General features: G+C 35.9%; 3 protein-coding genes across 4 annotated transcripts; 2 read left to right on the top strand and 1 right to left on the bottom strand.

Annotated features, from left to right (window-relative positions):
* Window positions 1-220: 220 nt before the first annotated feature.
* On the top strand, window positions 221-6,081 carry LOC112052472 (CBY1-interacting BAR domain-containing protein 1-A). The gene is made up of 8 exons (XM_024091565.2): window positions 221-430; window positions 1,082-1,241; window positions 2,276-2,425; window positions 3,377-3,601; window positions 4,204-4,242; window positions 4,443-4,568; window positions 5,380-5,484; window positions 6,028-6,081. The coding sequence occupies exons 1-8, from the start codon at window positions 294-296 to the stop codon at window positions 6,079-6,081; spliced, it is 996 nt and encodes a 331-aa protein (XP_023947333.2). The 5' UTR covers window positions 221-293.
* An 845-nt stretch (window positions 6,082-6,926) lies between these two features.
* Window positions 6,927-11,118, bottom strand: LOC112052473 (heat shock factor-binding protein 1). Its single transcript, XM_024091568.2, has 3 exons — window positions 10,980-11,118; window positions 10,281-10,497; window positions 6,927-9,159 (listed from the first exon to the last, which is right to left on the bottom strand). The coding sequence occupies exons 2-3, from the start codon at window positions 10,377-10,379 to the stop codon at window positions 9,007-9,009; spliced, it is 252 nt and encodes an 83-aa protein (XP_023947336.1). The 5' UTR covers window positions 10,380-10,497; window positions 10,980-11,118; the 3' UTR covers window positions 6,927-9,006.
* Window positions 11,119-11,280: 162 nt separating this feature from the next.
* On the top strand, window positions 11,281-17,209 carry LOC112052483 (cell division cycle protein 23 homolog). 2 transcript variants are annotated; one of them, XR_008252195.1, is made up of 7 exons: window positions 11,281-11,822; window positions 12,227-12,575; window positions 13,128-13,307; window positions 14,014-14,178; window positions 14,619-14,865; window positions 15,388-16,259; window positions 16,890-17,209. XR_008252195.1 is itself a non-coding variant. In XM_024091583.2 (7 exons), the coding sequence occupies exons 1-7, from the start codon at window positions 11,394-11,396 to the stop codon at window positions 17,127-17,129; spliced, it is 1,797 nt and encodes a 598-aa protein (XP_023947351.2). In that variant the 5' UTR covers window positions 11,282-11,393; the 3' UTR covers window positions 17,130-17,209. The 2 variants fall into 2 exon arrangements, 1 of the variants encoding a protein (XP_023947351.2); XM_024091583.2 differs by having other exon boundaries at window positions 11,282-11,822; window positions 15,388-15,574.
* Window positions 17,210-17,541: the final 332 nt, after the last annotated feature.

The raw sequence follows: 17,541 nt of genomic DNA, 5'->3' as shown, positions 1-17,541 counted from the left end.
ACTGAATAATTACTGATTAGAAAGTATTACGATTATTTTTCACTCATTAAAGATGTCGACAATTTCTTTGTTGTCAATAAAATATATAAATTGTTAATATAAATGATAAAAGCTATCACAAAGAGGATACATTACACATTTATACTCTATGCTACATTGTTCAAAATGCCATAGACAGTTTGTCTTACCAGCCAGTGTACATAATCTGTGCTCATGTAACCAAGGTAACGGAAATCTAAATACAAAATAAACCGCCAGTGTTTTCTAAGTATATGTAAAAGACGAAATTAAATATGTTTAGAGGAGATAATGCACATTCATTAAGTTATGAGCAACAAGCAAAATTTATTCAAGACCGCATCACAAATGTTGAAAAGAATTTTGGCGAGTTGTGTGTGGGTTTCGGAGATTACACAAGAAAAACCGCTAAGTAACTATACTCATCTTTACTAATCTACACTAGTATTATAAAAAGGTAAAGTTTGTGGTATTGTAGGGGATTTAATCTCTGACTCTACAGAACCGGACTGAAAATTATTTTACCACTAGAAAGCCACGTTATTTGTGAGTGTCATAAGCTATACAGGATGTCCCGTAATTAATGGATAAAATAATTTTTTTACAGGACCTTTTTTATAATTCAGGTCATCTTGTAAGAAAAATAATTATTTCATTCAATGCTTTCTCTACAAAACAAATAAAAGATTACCTATTTATAAAAGGAGTATTTTAGTAATTTGATCCATAATGTTTAACAAAGATCACATCTTTAAAATTTTAATTAAAGCAGCTACAGCATGAAAATCAGCTTTAACACAACTTTCCCCAAAGTGAGATTGGTAGTGCCTTGCTTGCTGTATAAAAAAACACTTATTTTTAAAAACTATTAAAAATATGCAAAATCCGTAGGTAAATTCGTATTAAAGACTAAATGTGGCTTGGGATGAACGCTCTCCCCCACCTATATTTTATCCCCGTATTCTCACGGAAACGGGAACTACGCGGGTGGAATCACGGGGCGTCGGCTAGAATATATTTAGAACCTTTGTTTCATTTATAAATTATATAAATTTTATTACAGATTACGTGATATGGGTGACGAACTAGCTAAAATTTTAAAGGAATACGCCAATAATGAAATAGTAAACAAATCGCTAAGTACTGGGCTTGATAATTTATCAATAACGCTTACTGCTATAGAAGAATACAGAAACTGTGAAGTTCAACGCTTGGAAGCTAAGGTGTATAAATTACCCTCAAACTATTTATATTTTTATTATTCACTAACGGACGCCCGCGAATTCGTCCGCGTGGATTTAAATTTTTCACAAATCCCGCGGGAACTGTTGCGAACTTTTTTTAGATCTTTTAAATAAGAAGAAGAAATTTTAGAACCATTCGCTAAAATCATGTATTACAGAACTGTTCCCAGGTTCCCAGTTAAAGGTTTACGCAGCGCACGCAGCGTAAGCCCTCATTAGGAAAATCCCGATTTAAACCATTCTTCATTGGTGCTCCGCTCCTATTTGTCTTAGCGTGATAATATAATATAATGATAATATATAGCCTATAGCCTTCCTCGAGAAATGGGCTATCTAACACTGAAAGATTTTTTTAAATCAGATCAGGTAGTATGTATATAAAAGAAAATAATTGTTTCTATATCTATTTACCTGCCGTCGCGCCGCGATTTCACGCGCTAAGTTCCCGTTCCTGTGGGAATACGATCATAAATTATGGCCTATTTCAAATTCGGTTGAAAACATTTTCAAATCCGATTTTGAAAATTCATTTTCAGGTTTTTCAGGTTCAGTAGATCCAGAGATATCTCCTGCAACACACGATTGAATTAAAACTTCTTTAGCTCTCCCTCTCAACGTCTGTTCGCCTTACCCGATTACAGTTTCCGTATAATAAAATACTATAGCTTGGCAACTTCGTTCGTAACACTCCCGATGTACCGCGCGTGGCGGGGGGCGTGTTGCGATGAATGAAAAACCCACGACTGATGCACCTCACTTCCCCGCACGCACGATTTCACACCCGCGCCGTCTTTCCCCCTGTCGCCCGCATATCATGGGAGTGTTATCAACGAACTTGCCAGACTATAGCTTAAGCATAGCTAGGTACTTCCCAAGTCAATAGTGCGTAAAGAGGTTTTACTTCAAAAACGATTTGTACCTACTTACATTTCGTACCCTCATTATTTTGCATAGCAACCCTGTATTTACGTACCTGCCACTGCTTGCCACTATCAAGATACCGTGTCCCGCAGGTGATGGGGGAGCTGTGTCAATATGAAAGTATTTGTAAGCACGCGAGGGAGGAGCTCAAGCACACGATGAACGTGAGGGAAAAGGAAATGGCGAGGAAAAAAGTTTTGGATAAAGCCAAAGAACGACAACCGTTTAACAGACAACAAGTTGTATGTTTATTTTATATTAGGTGTAATTCCCATGTAGTTCCCGTTCTCATACAAACACAGGAATAAAAATAGCCATTTAACGTGGCTTTTTCGTGGTAAAAGAATTTTTAAAATCGGTTCTGTAGATCCAGATAATATTATCCCTACACATTGACCTCTTCTAATAAAAGGACGCACAATCATGTAGAAAATTTCACTTAAAAATGGACAATTTTGCTTTGACAGTTTTAGAATTATTGGCAAAGAAAATTATACCTTTATTAGGCCTTTAAACATAGTCCAATATTCAATAAAATCTCAAAGTCAGAGCAAAATCAACCTTATGGATTGAGTTTAAGGTTGAATTTTCAAATGACTACTTGAATTGAGTGCCAAGAAGTTGTGTTTGGCACTCATTGAGTGGGGACGTTTTTTGGTCGCTGATTGTGCATTTACTTTTTAATAGGAGATCAATGCCTCGACACCACAAACTTTACGTCTTTATAAAATTAGAAAAGATTTATTAGTTTTTATTAAGACTTATTTTAGTTATACTTAGTTTTTGGAAGATAATTTGGCTTTCGCTTTAATAGTAAGATGATATCACAGATACGTTTTTGTTTTAATGAAGAATATATAAACAATATCTCAGTGGAAATGACATCTGCCTTCGCTACGGAAGGCGTAAGTTCGAATTCGGTCCGGGGCAAGCACTTCCAACTTTTCAGTTATGTGCATTTTAAGAAATTAAATAAGTATCAACGTGTCTCAAACGGTGAGGGGAAAACATCGTGAGTAAACCTGCATATCAGAGAATTTTCTCAATTCTCTACGAGTGTGAAGTCTGCCAATCCGCGTTGGGCTAGCTTGGTGTATTACAGCCTAACCCCTCGCATAATCTCGACTGATTCTCGAAGTGATATCTCTACGTGCGTGAAGTGATTATGTTACTGAAAACTAATTTCAATTTAGACGTATGCGGAATCGGAGCTACTGAAAGCGACTGCTGAAATGTCTCGATCAGCGAAAGGTTTGAGTGAACAGACTGAGTTTTTCGAAAAGCGCAAACTGGCTCAGCTGAAAACGCTGCTATCGGATTTCGTGAGGATTGAAATGACGTTCCACGCGAAGGCAGTGGAATTGCTGACCGTTGCGTTCCAGCAGATTGCTGACATCAATGATAGGGCGGATTTGGAGGTAAGAGTTTATTTTGCATTGCAGAAATTAATGTGGATTCATTAAGTTTACTTATTTAATACAAGACATGATTATTAAAATGTACTTATGTAAAATTCGTTGAAGACCTTGAAAATACATTACTTACATCAAATATTGTATGTATCTACTTAGTACCTAGTGGTCTGGCTGGTGGGAGGCTTCGGCCGTGGCTAGTTACCACCCTACCGGCAAAGACGTACCGCCAAGCGATTTAGCGTTCCGGTACGATGCCGTGTAGAAACCAAAAGGGGTGTGGATTTTCATCCTCCTCCTATCAAGTTAGCCCGCTTCCATCTTAGACTGCATCATCACTTACCATCAGGTGAGATTGTAGTCAAGGACTAGCTTGTAAAGAATAAAAAATAAAAAAAAAAACCTATCTAATGTAGGTACATTGCAAATCAATACTTGCCATAGCATCGAATTACGTATGCCTACTTGTGACAAACAGAAAAATTTAAGTACTTAATTCTTTTGAGAAGTGTTAGTTAACTAAGTATGCTATTTTACTTGCTTTAGTAACTTATTTACCAACATTTGCAACAATTGACAGTTGATTTTAAATTGATCTATTTTGTAAGCTTCTAATGACAGGTCTTTCCAATCAAGAGGATGATTCGGTAAATATTTTCAACTAATATTTTATATTTTATTTAAAAAGTAAACACCTTTTTAATATTGATTAAAATTAAAGGTCCCTAAAAGATGGGAAAAATAATTTGTCCACATATTTAATTAACACGAGGAATTCGGTTTCTTTTAAAATTTGCTTAATTAGGTATTTGTCTTATGAATAAACTTCGTTATTAATTTAATTTAGAACTTTAAACGGAAACTACGATCGCCGGAGAAGCAAGTCAGCACAGGAATATCTGTGAGGTCGTCTTCTCTGGCCTCCCTCATGAACCCACAATACTCTCCGGCAAGAGATGATGAAGACTCTATGGTAAAGTACTGGAAAACGTTATTATATTTATCCTTCCAATATTATAAACGCGAAAGTTTATATGGATGTTTGTTCCTCTATAACGGCGCAACTACTGAACCGATTTGGTTGAAATTTAAAGCGAAGACAGATAATACCTTAGATTAACTAGTAGATTGTAGGCTACATTTTATCCCTTGAAAATCCATGGTGTTTGCGAGATTTGCAAAAAAATAATGGTTAAGAAGATAGTATAAATGTTTGTTATCCTTTCACGTCGCGACTACTGAACCGAATTAAAATAGATTATAGCCTGGACACAAGCATACTTTTTTTTTCGGGAAAACCAAAATGATCGTCATGTTGGTTGTTTTGTTTTACATATCCTCTTCTTAACAGCCGATGGACGTCCACTGCAGGATATAGGCCTTTTGTAGGTACATCCAAACGTCACCGAGCCGCCTCCATCCAGCGTATCCCTGCGACTCAGTTGATGTCGTCAGTCCACCTGGTAGGGGGTCGACCAACACTGCGCTTTCTAGTGCGGAGTCACCATTACAGCGCCTTGGGACCCCCAACATCCATCGGCTCTTCGAACTATGTGCCCTGCCCATTGCTTTCATTACTTTAGCTTCGCGACTCGTTGAGCTATGTCAGTGACTTTGGTTCTTCTGCAGATCTCCTCATTTCTGATTCGATCACGCAGAGATACTCCTTTCATAGCTCGTTCTATAGCCCGCTGTTTACATATATGTGATAAATCTTGAAACAAATAAATTGAGTCGAAAAATAGGACTCAAATAAAACATCTCGTGCCTATTATTCGTTGTAGACTTTGGGAAGATTAAGGTCGCCTGATAAGAATTTATCAGCAAAATCGAGATCCGGTTCGCTGGGGGCGCTGATGAATCATTCTTCGTCGAGGGAAGAGACCTCTGTGAGTAGAACTATTCGTATAACTTCCCAATATTGGTCAAGGATGTCAGTCGCTAGAGTTTGGCTAATAAAAGTAGACTGAAATCAATCGCCAAATAAAAAAAACCGATTAAAATCTAAAATTATAGTGCAAATAATGGAATAACTGAGTTTAATATTTATACTATAGGTAGTAATGTATTCACAAACAAAAAAATTATCCAAGCAAACTATGAAAACGCATGTTTTTTTAATTAGTTTAAATGATTTTTTTAAAATTTGGCAGGCGGTTTCAGTCTCTACTTTCATTAGTCAATTAATCAGTTGTAAAAAATGTTCTACGGATCCCCGACTATTCGCAACGAAACATTGTATTTTAAAGTCATCTCCGAGAAGTGAAACGTGCGTTTTGTCGGATATCAGTGACAACGCAAACATTATTCACTGATCATATTGAACTCACCAAAGTGACGCCTGCTTCTATTCTATTATTTTATAACTTAACTTTTTAAGCAGTCGGGCTTTTTATTTATATATTTTTTAAATACGTTTTTTGTTTTTACAGGACTCTGACGGCTCTCGAGACCACAGCACCTCTGAAGATACTGAATCACGTTAAAATATTTTTTAATTTGAAATTACGTATTACATTCCCTAGTTCTTATTAGTAATGACCTTAGAAATTCTGTAATTAGGTATAATTTATATCAATAAAATAAAGTGCTAATTCAGAATATATGCCGAGTATTATTCAAATTCATTTATTACTAGGTAGAATGTGGTAATCATCATTCATCATTAGCAACCCATATTTTCGACTCACTGTTGAGCACAAGTATCCGACTCAGAATGAAAGGGGTTAGGCAGCTAATAGTCCACCATGCTGGCCCAATGCGGATTGGCAGACTTCGAACACGTAGAGAACTGAGAAAATTCTCAGGTATGCAGGTTTCCTCACCATGTTTATCCTTCACCGTTTGAGACATGTGATATTTAATTCCTTAAAATGGACATACCTAACTGAAAAGTTGGAGGTGCATGCCCCGGAACAGATTTGAACATACGCCTTCCGAATCGAAGGCAGGAGATTACATTGCACCCATGCCATGTAGTTGGGGCGGGTCGCTAAATCCTCGTTCGCACGAGAGTTAAAAAAGTGGTACGTCAGCGCTTTTATTTACGTTCTTAATTTAATTCATGTTCTATTTCCAACGCCGAAAATTGAAAATGCAACACTACTCGATAAAAAAGCGCCGTTTTATAAACCGTCCGTTAAAAAAAAACTCTCGTGCGAATGAGGGCTAATAGATAAAAGGTGGGGCACGATAGACTGGCACGGAATTACACGGTTTATTGATTCCAATATCAAACATCCTGCTTGTACCAGTCTGTATCAGTATAATATAAATAGCTACTTATACCTTTATCATCGGAGTTTCAAACGTTTGAAATAATACGACAGTATACTTTAGATATGTATATTACATTGTTAACAAAATTAATGAAATGATCCATGTTACATAAAAACGATTTTGCTGTAATGATACAAAGTAGGTACCTAAAATACAATTTATTAAATTACACTTACTTATCAATAGTTAATGAGACATATTAAGGCAACTGTTACATATCCAACACTCTTCAATGTGACAAACATACTAGAAAACTCTCATATCTAAAGGTGCAAAAAAAATCAAGGTTTGTCATAAAAATATTTTGACCTAACTTATAAACATAAATTAGGTGTAAGTATGTATTTCAGAGTATATGAAACTTAAAAACAAGAAACATTCAGGCTTCTCTAAGTAATATACTGTTTAAAAGTCTTTCAATTTAGAATGAAAATATAGTATAACAATATTTGTTATGTAATTAATTGTTTTTTTTTATCTTTCTACAAATAAGTCATGAGTAGGACAGTTATTTGTTGAAAGCCTTTTTGATTTCAGTCCACCCTTGAGCTATATCAGGTATATAAACCAAATATTTAATATAATATAGATTATAGATGTTAGCGGCTCAGTATCGTGATGTTTGGATCGTACCTACAAAAGGCCTATGTCCTGCAGTGGACGTCCATCTGGTGACATGATGATGATGAATATAGCTGTTATTATTCAAGTAAACATTTTATAATTTATAATACAGTAAAGCAGGTATAGTATGCACCAACTTCTAGTCTGCTTTGACATTCTAACATGCCGATATTATTATATACCCTCTGGAATCTGTTTAGTACAATGACTGTATGTATTCTGTGCTATATGCCTCATATTCAGAGCAGACTCTAAGTTTGGCGCATACTATAATTTAGAGTTAAATAAAATTATTAATCAAAAACTGATTACTCTTAACTTTTTATCCTATCTGTCAGTCATTTAACTTTTATGTTTGAATGTATTACACAAAGACATAAATTAAGAAGAATTTTAACACTTTCAACAGATATATGAGTATGCCCATACCACATACTACTATCCTAGAATGCAGAAACCTTAAAGAATAATGAATTTTTGTGGAGCTATAAGATACTCATCATTTATTCAAGCAATTTTTTCAACCAATATGACAACACTACCAATGTACAAGTAAAAACATTTGATTTTATCTTTACAAAAAAGAAAATATACATGATTTTCATCCACCAAACTACTAATTATAACAGTGACTTAATTATGAAATGCATGATATTACAAAATATCTTTTATAGATATTTTATTGCCTAGAAATTTGACAGTAGTAATCTGAGTATTCAAAATTCTGTTAAATGGTTCACATTATTAAATAATCCGTAATATACTTGCAGTTGAAATAAATACAGACATACACCTGTATAAACACTTAAGGACAAGACTGTAAAATTATTTTCTTTTTAAAAACTGATGTTATGCGGAAGACCAGCAACACAATAGGGACATGTCAGAGTTCTCTGGCATACATCTATCTAACACATTGTTAGGCATCATGTAGCTATTTCTTCAACAGCAATATCCTTTTAGACTATGCAATTAAGCTGCACAAATATGCTATTACTAGCAAGCAAAATAATTTCATTTATTGCTGTACCAACAGAATGACAGACTTGTCAATTTTATGAATGAAATGTAATCATTATTATACCATGACTTTTGAATACCCATATTTCTACAATGCTACATACAATATGGGTACCTACATTAATTTAATTAAATACTAGATATTGTCAGTGTAAAAACAGCAGCATATAGGCTATTGCTTAGTGCATGCTTCAATAATAAAATTTTCGAGCCAAAATATAAATAGTGAAATTTTAATGTTATATCTACTACTAATAATAAAAAAGTACATGTTAGATAACACAGCTTCAAAAAAAATTATGCTATGTCTTTAATAAAAAAACTTGTTTAGTTAGACTTCACAAAAGAAATTCAATAAATAAAATTACTTCATTGTTGACTAAGCATTTAAACATTTTTAATATTAATGTACCCATATTATACATAACACAGACATTGACACATAAAACTATGTTTAGTTAAATAAGATGCCTTAGTATAGCTTTTCCCTACTTTTCGTTTTCAACACCTGCTTGTGTCATTAGGTCTGTTACATTTTTTTCAAGCTCGTCAACTCTAGAGCCCATCTCATCTATTCTGTTTATTATTTGATCTGACATACTCTGGAACTTATCCTGCATATTCTGCAGTAGTGATTGAACCTATAAAACAGATATACAAAAATTAAGTTATAGTGATGTAACCAAAAATATTCAAAATATCATCCATGTTTGGGTGTTAATTCATAATTAAATCAGCATATTTATGAAAGTGTCTCATGTGAGTTTTTATTTGAAATAGTGATATCTTTATTGAAGTAAAAAAAAATACTCATATTATTATTAATTTTAAAGTTATGTAACATGAGCCAGACATCAAGTTTGCTCTGAACACAAGACACTGTACTATAGCTAGGCAAATTTGTTTGTAACACTCCTGATGGTACACGCGGGCCGGAGGACTTGTAGCGATGAATGAAAACCCAAGACTGATGCACCTCACTTCCCCACACACACAATGCAAGATTTCACACCCCGTCACCCACATTTCATGGGAGTGCCTTTAAGAAACTTGCCAGACTATAAACCCATTTTCCATACAAGTTATAATATCTACAGTACAGTTCAGCAATTTACAACTTCAGAGCAGACTAGAAGTTTGACACATACTATAATAATAAATGTTTTATATGGGCAAATTGTTATTCTTCCTATACAAAATATATGAGTAAGGTTTTTAAATGTAACTTATATTAAACTAAAACCACACTCAATGTGCACTGTTTACCAACAAACAAATTAGAAATGAAGGTTGCATGTCATTTTATAACTTATTTATTTTAAATTATGTATTGTTTTTTATTAAATGTTTTTCACAATATACTATAACTAATTGTTCTAAGCTTTGTTTTAATTGTTCTAATCATATTTATTTTCATTAATTTCAAAACAAGTTATAATTACTATTAGGTGGGAAATGACTAGCGATTTCTACCCTCATTTTTAATTCTTTTGTTGGTAAACAACTAAACAGTGCACATCCAGAAGGGGTTAACATTAGATACTAACATAACCTAATACATAAGGAAGAATGCAGGAAACAAACTAAAACTCACATGTAGACACTGGGCACAGTACAACTAAGGTCAAATTTCGAAAGAACACCAACTTATTCAGCTTATCAATAGAAAAGTGATACCACGCCGAAGAATTAAAAAAATTAGCTATGCAACGTATAACGTTGTGACTATTAAATTAAATGATACTTTTCTCCAAATACTTACATATTGCGTTACTTCTTGCATATTTTTGGGATCATTGGCTGGAGTGGAGTAGTTGTTCTCAACTTCTGTAGTTACGGGTTCTGCGTTCTGATCTGCCATTGTATTTTATAAATTGAACGCACTAACAATTTACTACTAGACGACTTGATTCAAGTACGAGAACTCTCCAAATAATGTTAGTCTGCTTCGAAATTTTATGAGAATTGAGAAGAGAAATCAGTGTTACCAACTCTCCAAAATATTTATCCCTAAAGTTGGTGTCAAAAACCCCTAAAATCGCCTTAATTATTGAGTTGTCCCCCTAAAAAATATAAATTCATAATAATTTAGAAATAATATGCTGTCATATGTTTTAAAAGTCTATATTTAATACAGACAAAATACTACGTCTTTATCTGAAGATTCAGATTTTTTGAAATCATACATGTTGACAATGAACAAATTTACCAATTTTTTTTATTCGATGAAAATTTCCTCCAATTGCCTCAGAGTGGTTGTAGAATAACGTATTATATGTCGTTATAAGTCGCTAGGCCAAGAAAGAAATATTAGAATTATCATCAATTTAAAAATATTAAAGAGTCAAAAAATCCCTGAAAATACCCCTAAAAATTTCAGACCCCTAAAAAAATCCCATTTCACTTATTTGCCCCCTAAATCTGGGGGGAAAACCCCTAAGTTGGGAACCCTGAGAGAAATGAGAAAAACACTCTTTGCGCCTTTGCGTTTTCCCTGTTTCTGAAGTCAATTTCAAAGTCAATTGTCATTGTCAATGTCACTAGACAGCATGACAAAGACAACTTAAGGATTTCTAGCCATTCTAGGCCTAAAGTTGACAGTGCATACAGATAATAAAGTACCGATTTCAGAAGCAGAAGCATTGAGGGCTACCTCAGAGGATTTTTTTGCAGGAATATACTAAAGTAGTCCGAACTAGGCCTTAGCATCAAATGTCAAATGTATCTAATAATCTGTAATGTCAAATATGTCAATGTCAATTGTCCGAAAATTCAAATATTTTTTTGTGATTTTTCTGAGATTGTTGCGTTTTGAATTAATATTGACTAAAGCCTAATAATTTTAATAAATTTACTTAATTGTTAAAGTAACAATATGCAACCCTTACTTAATACTAAGGGTGATATACAAATTGACTTAAATCAAGTGAGAATTGATATACTAAATGGTATTCGTGAATGTAACGATCGTGGCTTGATACAAACTGCAAAGTGGCTGGCGGAGTTAAATTTTGCTCTTAAAGACCATAAAATTGATCAATCAGAGCCGCCTGAACCACCTGAACACGATATAATACCGGAAGAAAGAGAAGCGTACAACCTTGCAAAGAGTTATTTCGATTGTCAAGAGTATGATAGAGCTGCTCATTTCATAGAAAATTGCACAAGTCCAAAGTGTGTGTTCCTACACAAGTATTCACAATACATGTCGAGCGAAAAGAAGAGATTGGACAATGCCACTGATACTGGAATGGAAAATATGGAATCTACACAAGTTTTATTAGATTTATTATCTTTTTTCAAGGTAAACATTTTAAAAATCTATCCCTTGCCTGTTCACCAAGAAAATTACAGGACTATAGTTTATACAACAATTCGAAAATACTTATTTTACCAGTTTGATCCTTATCATCTCATACTTTTTGTTTCTATTTAATATTAATTTTTCCATACAAATATTACTAATGCGTAAGTAAGTCTGTCTGTTACCTTTTCACAGCTTAACTGATATTGTCAGAATTTTGTATGGAGATAGATTGAGTTTTGGAGCAGAACACAGTACTGGAATTATTCAAAATTCCCCCTAAATTTGCAACAAACAATTAAGTCACAATTTGTCCACTAGTAACTAATAAAATAAAAATTATTAATATCTTTTTGTACTTAATTTGTCCCAACTATTTTATATATTACCTATTTTATTTTCAGGCTAACTCTAACACTCTAGATGGTTACCTTTTATATTTAGAAGGTGTGGTGTTGAAGAAATTAGATTTACGCAGCCAAGCAGTTTCAGTTCTCCAAGCAGCAGTGGCAGCGGTGCCCACGCTCTGGGCTGCGTGGGTGGAACTTGCTGGCCTCGCTAACGAATATGAGGCCTTAGATTCACTGCAATTGCCAAAGCACTGGATGATGTACTTCTTTGCAGCTCATGCATTTGTGGAACTGAAACTTTCTGAGCAAGCTCTTGAAGCGTACATGGTTCTGACTGCTGCGGGCTTTGAGAAAAGCACTTATATAACAGCTCAGATGGCTATTGCACACCATGACAGGAGAGGTATGATGATAGTAATCTATACTAATATTATAAAAGCTGAAGAGTTGTTTATTGTTTATTTGGTTAGAATGTGCTAATCTCAGATATGCCATATTGCATAACCCATCAACTGAGAAAAGCTATAAAACATATGTTGTTAACAGGTGTTCTTAAAAAGCGTAATGCCAGCCATGGTGACATCACAACTGTCAGATTCTGGACCATTGCTCATACTAGTATTAGATTCTTGCAAAGAAAACTTCACTAGTGCTTGGTAAACTCTGTATATTTATCTAGCAGCGTAATGACATCCAGAGAGGTCCGAGCTGTACGACAGCTCGACTACGAATGCCCCTGCCTTTATATTGAGATTGTAGTGGGGAGCTTGCAGTAAGTCACGTGTTTACGCCATTCGGAATTGTTCAGCGATAACATAGTTCTTTACATGTTGTTCTGCGCCAATATATATTAATCTGTTAGGCACAGCTTTTTTATAGCTAGCTATAATGATATTACACTTTCAATCATATGGTATAAAACAACCTAAAATTATATTGATTTTTATTTTTGCAGATGTTGATTCATCTCTAGCATTGTTCAGAGATCTGTACCAAAATGATCCGTACCGCTTGGACAATTGGGATGTGTACTCACATTTGTTGTACCTGAAAGACAAAAGGATGGAGCTGGCCAATTTAGCACAAAAAGCTGTTTCTATTGACAAATACAGAGTTGAAACATGTTGTGTTATAGGTAAATATAGTACAAAAACATAAAACCATAATATTATAGTACCTAGCAAACATTCTGCCACATAAATTGTTTACAGTAAGAAGAAGATTGTTTTAGAAGAGTATGATACTCCACAACCACTGACATGAGATTTTTAAATTAAGTTTCATGTCACTCTAAAATTGTAAACAATATTAAAACTAAATAGTAATATATAAAAATGAATTCCTCTGTTCCATAGTCTCGCTAAAACTCGACAATCGCTGAACTGATTTATCTTATCTTGATATTGAAATGTTCGTGGAAGTATAGGGAAGGTTTAAACGGTGAGAAAAAATAGAACAATTGCCAGGAAAATCATAAAAACAACCCCTTTTCTATTTCCCATACAAACGTTTAAGAGTCAAGGATACGGTAGGGGTAGAGTAGTGTAGAGTAAAGATAGGGAAGAAGTGCACATAAGTCAATGTGAAGCTTGACCGGGTCCGGTAATCTATAAATATAAAAATGAATCACGCTATCACGCGTGAATGGCTGGACCAATTCCACTATTTTTGTATTTCATGTGTTTGTTATTGTCCGAAGGGTTCTATGACAGAAAAATTAAAATAAAATGAAGGGGTAGGGTAGGGGTGGTTGTAAGGTTACATCAAGTTTCATGCAGATGAAGTCGCGCCCGCTAGTGTTAATTTAAAGGCACTACTAACACCACTATGTAATTTTATAGGTAACTATTACAGTTTGAGAAGTGAGCATCAGAAAGCAGTTTTATATTTCCAAAGAGCTCTATCAATGGACCCACAGTACTTATCAGCGTGGATACTCATGGGACATGAGTTCATAGAACTACAGAACTCTAATGCTGCAATACAGTGTTACAGACAAGCTATAGGTAAATAAATAACCAATACATATAAATAGAACTGAAATTAATCTCTGTAATTTAAAAATAACTGTGTTTTCTTGTGCTTATAGTTATTTACAGGGTACTAATACACAAATTGAGCTTTTTTAAAAATTTTTGTCTGTCTGTTTGTCTGGGTTAATCTCTGGAGCAGCTGAATTAATTTTAATGAGATTTTCTTTAAACTTGAATGGAAAAGGGGAGTATTTTTTAACAGTCAAAGGTTCCTTTAACCCTACACACAATGTTCACAAGTGCGTGACTTCACTCAAGGTCATTCTCTACCATTCTAGGGTCTTATTTTGGTTACAGTTTGATTTGTTAATTAAGTTGTCCTGACAAATGTTGTGAATCATAACCTTTGTTTGACGTTAGTTTTCTTATTTTTGTAATCACTTCTGAGTCTGCTTAAACATTCATTATTTCAGATGTCAACAGAAATGATTACAGAGCTTGGAATGGTCTTGGCCAGGCATATGAAATCCTAGGCCTCAATGGTTACTGCATTTACTACTACTCAAGAGCAGCTCAACTTAAACCGGATGATTCTAGAATGCTCGTTTCCTTAGGAGAGGCATACGAGAAGATGGAGAAAATCCCCAATGCACTTAAATGCTATTACAAGGCCCACAGTACAGGAGATATCGAAGGCATGGCATTGTTTAAATTAGCTAAGTAAGTGACATTTTTATTTTAAGATTTATTTTGTAAAGTATATATGAACTCGCAAATTTAATTCAAGGTCTATAATGTAAACAATGAAGTGTTTTTATGAATGCTACGATTGAGTGATATCTAACATTTTTGTGTAATTTTTTTTTCAATTTATAAAAAAATATCTTTATTATTTAACCAATTTTATGAACATAGCGACTTACGCGTGTTCTGTTTTTTACAAACCCCGCGGGAATCATCTATTTTATCGGGAAAAGTATCCTATGTTGGTCCATAACTTCCTTTATTTTTCAGTGAAAGACCTTTTAAAATCGGTTTAGTCATTCCAGAGATTAATGTTCGACAAACAGACAGACAAAAATTTATGAAAAGTATGTTTTAGTGTTGTGTGACACTTCAATTTTATTTATATTGATATACGTATAAGAGCATAGACGAATTTGTAAATGTTATTTCAACTTGCTTCAATCATAATCTCATTATCAAAAAATAAAATTTTATAATTTTTTTAAATACTTCCAGGTTATACGAGAAATTGAACATGCCGAACAGTGCAGCGGCGGCGTACACGGCCGCCTGCCAGGAGCCAGCCAACGCGGGCAGCAAGGAGCTGCCGGCCGCGCAGCGCTACCTCGCGCAGTACTACCTGCGCTTCTCGCTCGTCGACCACGCGGCGCACTACGCCTACAAGTGCCTGGAGCACGAGAGTGTAAGTGTCAGGAGCCAGCCAACGCGGGCAGCAAGGAGCTGCCGGCCGCGCAGCGCTACCTCGCGCAGTACTACCTGCGCTTCTCGCTCGTCGACCACGCGGCGCACTACGCCTACAAGTGCCTGGAGCACGAGAGTGTAAGTGTCAGGAGCCAGCCAACGCGGGCAGCAAGGAGCTGCCGGCCGCGCAGCGCTACCTCGCGCAGTACTACCTGCGCTTCTCGCTCGTCGACCACGCGGCGCACTACGCCTACAAGTGCCTGGAGCACGAGAGTGTAAGTGTCAGGAGCCAGCCAACGCGGGCAGCAAGGAGCTGCCGGCCGCGCAGCGCTACCTCGCGCAGTACTACCTGCGCTTCTCGCTCGTCGACCACGCGGCGCACTACGCCTACAAGTGCCTGGAGCACGAGAGTGTAAGTGTCAGGAGCCAGCCAACGCGGGCAGCAAGGAGCTGCCGGCCGCGCAGCGCTACCTCGCGCAGTACTACCTGCGCTTCTCGCTCGTCGACCACGCGGCGCACTACGCCTACAAGTGCCTGGAGCACGAGAGTGTAAGTGTCAGGAGCCAGCCAACGCGGGCAGCAAGGAGCTGCCGGCCGCGCAGCGCTACCTCGCGCAGTACTACCTGCGCTTCTCGCTCGTCGACCACGCGGCGCACTACGCCTACAAGTGCCTGGAGCACGAGAGTGTAAGTGTCAGGAGCCAGCCAACGCGGGCAGCAAGGAGCTGCCGGCCGGCTTTTTAGAAGCATAACTTCTTTACGCACGTCGTCGGGCGATGCGTGTTGCCATCTACAGGCTTAGTGAAAGAGTGTTTGTTATTTTAAACTACCGATAGATGGCGTTCTTAGAGAACTTTGAAACAATCCCTTTTTGTACATTTCGAGAATCTATTGCGATACAGTTATGCCTAAGATGGTGCTGTTTTTTTATTGTTAATCGACTTCAATAAAAGAAGGTTCTCAATTCGTCGGAATATCTTCTTATTTTCAAGTTTTACTACAGCCGTGAGGTCTACTGCACACTCGTTTTTTTTTGCAATAGAAAACTCACGAAATGTGGATATAATGCTTATAAACAGCTAAGATAGTGGTTGTATACCACGAAAGTTAAGAGAACCGCTAGGTATTTATAGCAATTCTCGAGTTACAAGGCTATTCTGTAATCCTGGTGCGCCTTGTAACTCGAGAACTTATCTCCAATAGCAGTGGGCGACATTTCCCGTATCCGGAGGTCCGCAACCTAACCAGGATCATTTAATTAATGCTTATATCATAAAAAAGTATTCTGTTCAAGCTATTTTCTTTTTGCTTATTTAGACAAAAGAAGCTGGAAAGAATATACTCAAAACAATATCCGAGAAAAGACTTGCAGCATCTAACTCATCTCAATCAAATTTCAAGACTGAAGATCTGCCAGAAGCCATTAAAAACGCATCTACATCTTCTCTCACTCAAGATACGCCCAAGACTCCATTCCCCTTACCCAGTCCCAATGTGACACCCGATAGCTTCTCCACACCAAAGTTTACGCGGCACAATAGTAAATACAAAATTTAACCAACCATACAATTTAATGATTATCCTGCATACCAATATGTCGATTGTAATTTAAGAAAATTAAACATAAGGAACTATGATTGTCTTTTTTTTTATTTATCACCAACCTTTTTAGTGAAACTCTTTGCCTACCTTTACCTACAATGGGTATGGTTTTTTTTTTATTCTTTACAAGTTAGCCCTTGACTATAATCTCACCTGATGGAAGTGATGATGCAGTCTAAGATGGAAGCGGGCTAACTTGTTAGGAGGAGGATGAAAATCCACACTACTTTCGTTTGTTGCTGTTGAAAAAGTCTTGTCAATTTATTATAAGAATAATTTATTAATGAATTTCAGCTATGCCTTCATGACTCATATTGCTGACTTTAAGAGTGTACTAAAAAAGGCAGATGTAGATATTGTGCCAGAA

This window comes from Bicyclus anynana, chromosome 3 (assembly GCF_947172395.1).
Source record: "Bicyclus anynana chromosome 3, ilBicAnyn1.1, whole genome shotgun sequence".
In the NCBI taxonomy this organism is placed as follows: Eukaryota; Metazoa; Arthropoda; class Insecta; order Lepidoptera; family Nymphalidae; genus Bicyclus; species Bicyclus anynana.
The sequence above is the reverse complement of the archived record's forward strand: the minus strand, read 5'-3'. Positions and strand labels throughout refer to the sequence as shown.